A 7,209-nucleotide genomic window follows, 5' to 3' on the forward strand; every position below is an offset into this window, starting at 1 on the left:
TAATAAAATAAACATAGCCCCCCAACTGCTCCGAAAAAATCAGCTTCCAGATACTCATCCAAAATGTAGGCATCTGCATTCTAGAAAGAAGCTATTTTAACTTCAACATTCACATATATCTGTGGCATTTCTAAACTCCCAATTTCATTTTGAATTTCACAGAAACAGGGGTTTGCAGGAGGGAGGCATCCTAATCTCTTCCTGGCTTGGAATCCCCCAAAATTTTATTTCCACCCAACTGGGATCAAATTCCTAGAGTAAGAGGAAAATCAAATTTCCCCTTCCTCGTTTCATGAAAATGAAACTGGAGATACCTGCAGATGTCTTTTCACTTCAATATTTGACTCGTTACTCAAACTAATTCATCCTTAACTAGAATGAATATATTAATCTCATGTTAACAATACCATTCCAAAAATAGACTGTCAATTCCCTGAGGATGTTGACTGTACCTGTCTTATTTAAGGTGGTTTTCCCTGAGCTTCTTAAAACAAGTATTCACTCAATAAACATTTGATGCATGATAAAATAAATGAAATCAAATATATCCCAAATGAAAACTAAATTCTTAAAATACCAGAGATAATGATCCACAAAAATTACAAAGCTGCTTAAAAAATAAATATTTCTAGCAATCTAATGAATATCATAAAAAAATACATTGGCAGATGTGGGGAAAATCATCACAAAAGTAATTTGGTTTATGTCTACACACAAAATCACTAAATTGGCCACTCTTTGCTTAAATCAGTTTTGGGGATGATTAAAGGCTGACTTTACACATAATTAATCATACCATCCACAAGGACCATTGAATAAAGATGACTAAAATACCAGCTGGAAAGCACTTCCGACATGGAAACCAGGGAAGCTGATTCAAATGGAGCTAAAATACTGAGTACTCTTAGGCAATACTTAGCAAGTGTATTCAGTCTATCTGACCATAAATTTCACTACTGGAAGTTAGCCCCAGACTCTCTTTTCCTTGAGGAAGGAAAAGGATGCTTCATGAATCTTACTGAATGGTTGTATGTGTTTGTGTGCATGTGTGTGTACATACACTCATGTACTGATGGTATATGATGAATTTATTCAATTCCTATGATTTTGATGTTATGAATATAACTTTGCCACGATATCATTAAAAATGCACAGATCCCTGATCACCTATAAATCCAAAACCCTAAATGAAATAGGAAACCTCTTTGGCATACTGGGTCAAGTGAAACAGAGAAACAAAGGAGTGAGAAAATATTTCTGCCTAAAATTTGGCCATTAATTAACCAGTTTTTCAAATCTACTCTGCCACCCAAGAAAAAGATCCCCAAATTAACAGTTATGCCCTAGTCTGATAAGCTTGCTCAAACCAAAGTCACATGAAGATGGGTTTCTCTGGTCCTGATACCTCTGCCATTTATCTAAGGATCATGAAAAATCCTACAAAGGCAAATATCCCTTCCATAACATAACATCAGTGCTTGTACATTAATTATTTCACGGATATTAAGTTTTGTTTTCCTAACTAAAGAGCAAGGTCTTTGAGGATGAGAGCTATTGCAGTGAAAGAGATGAAAATAACAACCATGTAAGCATCATCATCCTCTAACAGCACTAGTAGTAGAGAGAGCAGTAATAAACATTAATTGGGTTTCCACTGTGTCAAGCATTGTTTTAAGCCTTTTAAGAGAATCCTCTATTAGGTGGATATTATGAGTCTCCCTATTACTACAGAAGACTGAGGCTTATAAATGCTAAATAACTCACCAAAGGTCACATAACCAGTCGCTGAATTGGGATTTTAACAGTCTCATGTCAGAGCGTATGCTCTTAAACCAGTAGATAGTGATGGATTCATTCATTCAATAAATCTTCATCGAGTGCTTCTCCATGCTGGAAACTGTTCCAGGCACTGGGGTTCAGCTATAATCGATGGATTCATTCATTCATTCATTCAATAAATCTTCATCAAGTGCTTTTCCATACTGGAAACTGTTCCAGGCACTGGGGTTCAGCCCTCATGGAGTTTCACATACCATTTGGGAGATACAGGCAATCAACAAGTAAAACATACAGACCGGTATGTGAGGGGGTGATAAGTCTAGAAAGAAAAAAACGAAGGGATATAGGGGGAGAAGGAGGGAAGAGATAAAATAGGGTGGCTGGAAGGCCTCAATGAGAAGGTGGCATTTGCGGAAAGGCTGAAGAAGGTGAGGAACCAGCCAGGAAGAGATAACGTGGGGAAACAGCATTCCAAGCAGAGGGAACAGCAAGAGAAAAGATTCTGAGTCAGGGGACTTCCCTGGTGGCGCAGTGGTTAAGAATCTGCCTGCCAATGCAGGGGACACGGGTTCGATCCCTGGTCCGGGAAGATCCCACATGCTGCGGAGCAACTAAGCCCCTGCGCCACAACTACTGAGCCCGCATGCCACAACTACTGAAGCCTGCGCTCTAAAGCCCACGAGCCACAACTACTGATCCCGCGTGCCACAACTACTGAAGCCCGTGCGCCTAGAGCCCGTGCTCCGCAACAAGAGAAGCCACCGCAATGAGAGGCCCGCGCACCGCAGAGAGACGTGGCCCCTGCTCGCCGCAACTAGAGAGAGCCCGCGCGCAGCAACGAAGACCCAACGCAGCCAAAGATAAATCAATAAATAAAAGATTCTGAGTCAGCACAGGGCCTCGGAGCCCACTGTAAGGCTATAACTCTTGGTGGTTTGAGCAGTGAGGGAGCTAAATTAGGAGGTTATTATTCTACAATATTTGGGGGCTTGGGCCAGGGCGGCAGTGGCAGATGATGTGAGAGGTAGTCGGATTCTAGACATATTTCCAAAACAGAGCTTACAAGACCTCCCGATGGACTGGTTGTGGGGCTGTGACAAGGAGGGAGTGAGAAGGGGGCCTGAGTTTTTATTGTTTGCTGCTTGCTTGCTTGACTGATTTTTACCAGGGCAACTGAAATACTGGGACCTCTAGTGGCTGAGATGCAGACTCCAGGAGAAGCAGGTTTGGATGAAAAAATCAGGGGTGGCTGGACATACTGAGACCAGGAGACGTCCAGATGAGGATGCGGGCTAGACGGGAGAAGAGGTCCTTGGTACATAAGAGCATAGAGATGCTATTGAAAGTCGGGTAATCGAAGGGGACTGCATGGAGATAAAGTGAACAGGTGTGAGTTGAAACTCTGAGACTTGCAGGGTGGACAAGCCATGGCAATTACTGACTGGGAAATCCTCTCCGTTGCAAAGGAAGAAACCAAGTGAGGGCAGTTATATGATGCCATCTAAGCCACGTGGTAGGTTAATGATGTGCAAATTGCCTAGTTCACCATTCCTCGAAGAATACATTTTTTAGTGCGTTTTGTGGATTTGCCAGATAATTGTAGACACACCCCTCCCCAGCCCTCAAAACAGCAACATCTACATTATCCTGAAAAAGTATTGCACCCAGAGCCCGGCTTGACACCTCCATGAACCAACGGATGATGAAGCCAGAGAATAAAGATGTGAAGATACTGAGACTTTTGAGTTAAATGAATTGAATTTAAGCTTTTTGATGTTTATAGAAAAAGCAAGTCTACAAATATTTGATTGCTTAATCACTTAAGCTGCTTAGTATCTCAACTAAAGGTGACCACTTATTTGCAACCCATCTGAATGGGGATGGTCTTAGACTATTTCATGCCCCACTGAAAATCACTTACATGTATATAATTTGTAAAAAACTGCATCCAATGAAAATGTTCGAGAGCTGCATAAACATTTATGCCTTTGGACACATCTAGATAGAAAGATAAAAAAAAAAATCAATCATTCCTATATCCTTCCACCAGTCCTAACTCATCTCTGATTACACCAAAGAAATAATGAAATCAGAATCAATGCTGTATGCTTTCACTGCATTTTCATAAATATTATCTTATCCAATGCTCACAGCATCATTAAATAGTGTTCACTGTACAGATAAGAAAACTGAGGCCAAGAGAGGTCAAGGGTCATAGAGCTAACGAGTAATAGAAGGAGGATTTGTTCTCCTTTCTCCTCTTATCAAATCTGAGGGGGCATTCCTTGGCACACCAGCTGCTTACGATGAAATGTTGTTTTCTTGTTTAATTATAAACCCCCCCCAAACATGGTTCTAATCCACAGACACTTGTCTGAATTCCATTAATAAAAGCACCATGTCATATTAGTTCCTCAAGGGGCTTATGAATTGCAAAGTCAGGCCTTCACTCTGTAGTTCAATCCATGTTCAATGTGCACTAACTGAGCGCCTACTGTGTACTTAACGCAAAGCCCTCCGACTCTTTGAGACTCGTACGTGCTGCGTGCTGTTCTAGGCTATCTGCAGCCTAGATTAATACCACTAACATTTCTTACTTTGGACGGAGGGTCCCTGTGCCATTTTCCTGAAGCATTCCTCTTGATGTCTCCATTATAAAACTTTAGTTTGCAGTGCTTTCTGACAATTATGTAATCAGCCTCCTCAGTTTATATAAATAAATTATATCATTAGGACACTTTTTGAAAATTAACTGGTGATAAAATCAAACTGAACAAATAAAACCAGATTTTGTTGATTATATTTTTTACCTTTTCTCTCCATGAGCAATAACCATCATTCAATAAATATTCTAAAATCTATTTGAGTGTTAACACAGACACAATGAATAAATCCTGAGAAAGTACACTTCTGGTCGGCATCCAAGATACTGTAAAATATAAAGGGATGCAAAGTAAACTATATTTCCTTTCCTTCTGCTTCAAATATCTGTCCGTAAACATTGGCACACACGGGACTATATAGTGTCAGTAATATTACAGAAAAAAGTCCCAATTACTATAAACTAGAAAGTTATGGTAACTAGTCTTTCAAATAAATCACCATGTGTCACAATTTGGCATAAACTCTGATCCTTATGAATAATTCACATTTTGTACATTAATAATTCATGTCCTCTTTCTATTGGAATGCTCTCTAGCACAGAATGGATGTCTCTTATCAATTTCCTCAGTTGACATGATGGAGTAAATCTAAAATTAGAATGGTGTTTTCTAATGCTCCTTTTAAAATTGTAACACTCGGCTGGCCCATAAGGTTATAAAAAATATAAAGTTCCTCTTATTTCTTGCCCTTTGCATGGAAGTCACTATGTTAAGTACCCTAACAATAGTTGGTCCCCTTGATGAGAATATTTGCATAGCAAAAAAGAAAACCAAGGAAACTAAGGGTTGATAGGGATTGGTTAGTTCTGTCACATTTCTCTCTAATTATATATTTATATATTCACTATAGCATGGGGCCTAGTTGCTAAAACATGGTAACCAGCAGGGAAAGAAAAACAGAAAGAGAGAGAAAGAAAGGGAGGGAGGGAGGGAGGGAGGAAGGAAGGAAGAAAAGGACCAAAACAAATCAGGTAAGAGTTTTTAATAATTACAGATGTTTCCCATCAGCAGGTTTTCCTCCCTAACTGTTTAACACTGTGAAATTGCCTTTCAATCTTCAGTAAAATTATCTGGTACATAAAAAAGTCCAAAGACCAAATACGGGAAAGGTGCCAATGACATATATTTGTGGAGAAAGATGTTCAATTTATTACTATTAACTCTATTCCCACTGTGGCCATTCTTCATCATTACTGACATTATTTTTTCAGACATTAGGAAAGTAAACTTTTCTCCCCAAACTCCCTCGCCCCAAAGCACACAATAAACAAAAACAGCAACAGCACTTGACACAAGGCAAAGAGAAATGAGGTAGTTTGAAATTAAAAAAAAAAAAAAAAATCATTCCAGTGTCCTCCACCTCCCTCAAGAATTCCTTTGCCATCCCTCAAGCCCAAAGAGAGGCAGAATGAGTTCTCTGAAGTCCATCAATGAAGAGCAAAGGGGAAAAGGGCAAAAGAGAGGGGGTTTTAAGAGAGGAGCCATCCCTGGGCCAACATCCGGTCCCCGACAAGTAGCCTCTGGTTCATTCATTCTTCCTTTTAGTACATATTTAGGCAGGGAGCACTTGCTCTGTGCCAGGTATTATGTTCCGCCCTAAATAGTCCTCCAGTGGGCATCCGGTGTGTATTCCAGCAATAAATCCACTACCCAGGCTCAGGACGATGGAACCTACCCACACCGCCTTTGCCAGCACCTGGGCCAGGGGTGGGTGTCCAGGACCCGGAGTCCGAAAAGACTTCTCCCTGGGGTCAGAGGGTCCCTGACCTTGTTCACACTCAGAGCGTCTGCCCTTCCTCAACCAGTCCTTCCGTCCCCCGGAAAAGTTAAGTTGGCGGCGAGTGGGAAGAGGGGCACCGGGGGCATCCGGCGGGCTCAGCAACCCCGCCCGGGTTTCTCAGCTCTAACTCCCATGGCTACCGACAAATATTTATTTCCAGTAGACGGGCTCCAGTGGCTACTGAAGCCGACCACGGGGCCACCATCAGAAGGCCAAGTCATCCGAGAGATAAAGATAGATCCATTACATACCTAGACCCGGCCTTACAGTGGCAGCCCCAGGAGATGTGGGCTTAGGCTGAGAAACCACAGAGCAATTCTCCGGCGCGCTGCCGGGAATCTCCTTCCACCCTCCAGGGATGCTGGCTAAGGATAAAGACAATTGAACCGGTGAACGGGGGGCGGGGGAAAAAAAAAAAAGGATCGATACTTACCCCTAGGCGTCTGCTCCGGATCCTCACGTACCCTTGCTTCACTATGTCATTAAAATTGGAAGCCATCCCGGACAGCCAGTGACAGCCCCCCTCCTCACCCAAGCGCACGCACCCTAAGTGGCTTTGGGGAGGGCTGAGGCCAGGGTCAAGAGAAGGCTTTGGGGTGGGGAAGGAGAAAGTTGACAAGGTGAAGCGGCTACGGCTGCGGCCCGGCGTGGCTTCAGAAGGCGCACATCACTTTCTCCGTCCCCCAAAACCTGAAAGTGGGCGGCCGGTTTGCAGCCACTTAGGGGGAGCGCAGAGAGCGCAGCGCCGCGAGGCGAGGCTGGAGCGCCGGCGTCAGCTGACTCATCAGCCAGCCTGCCGGGAGGAGGAGCGGCGGCTGGGATCCAGCCCAGCCTCTTCCCGGGGCCCAGGAGGAGAAGGAGGAGGAGGAAGAAGAGAAGGAGGAAGGGGGGATGGGGGATGGGGGAGGGCGAGGAGGAGGAGCCGCGCGGGGCCGGCGCCCGGCGGTGGCCACCCGCAGGCAGACACATTTGGACGCGCTCCCCCTC

At 43.4% G+C, this 7,209-nt stretch overlaps 1 protein-coding gene across 2 annotated transcripts in view; it reads right to left on the reverse strand.

Annotated features, from left to right (window-relative positions):
• DOK5 (docking protein 5) overlaps positions 1 to 6,979 on the reverse strand; it is a 156,284-nt gene extending 149,305 nt beyond the window's left edge. The window contains exon 1 of one of the 2 annotated variants that reach the window (XM_061208425.1): positions 6,656 to 6,979. In XM_061208425.1, coding sequence (XP_061064408.1) covers positions 6,656 to 6,721 — 66 coding nt within the window. In that variant the 5' untranslated portion in view covers positions 6,722 to 6,979. The remainder of the gene's footprint in view (positions 1 to 6,655) is intronic. The other variant, XM_061208426.1, reaches the window with a different exon arrangement.
• Positions 6,980 to 7,209: the final 230 nt, after the last annotated feature.

Source organism: Eubalaena glacialis, chromosome 13, assembly GCF_028564815.1.
Source record: "Eubalaena glacialis isolate mEubGla1 chromosome 13, mEubGla1.1.hap2.+ XY, whole genome shotgun sequence".
Lineage (NCBI taxonomy): Eukaryota > Metazoa > Chordata > Mammalia > Artiodactyla > Balaenidae > Eubalaena > Eubalaena glacialis.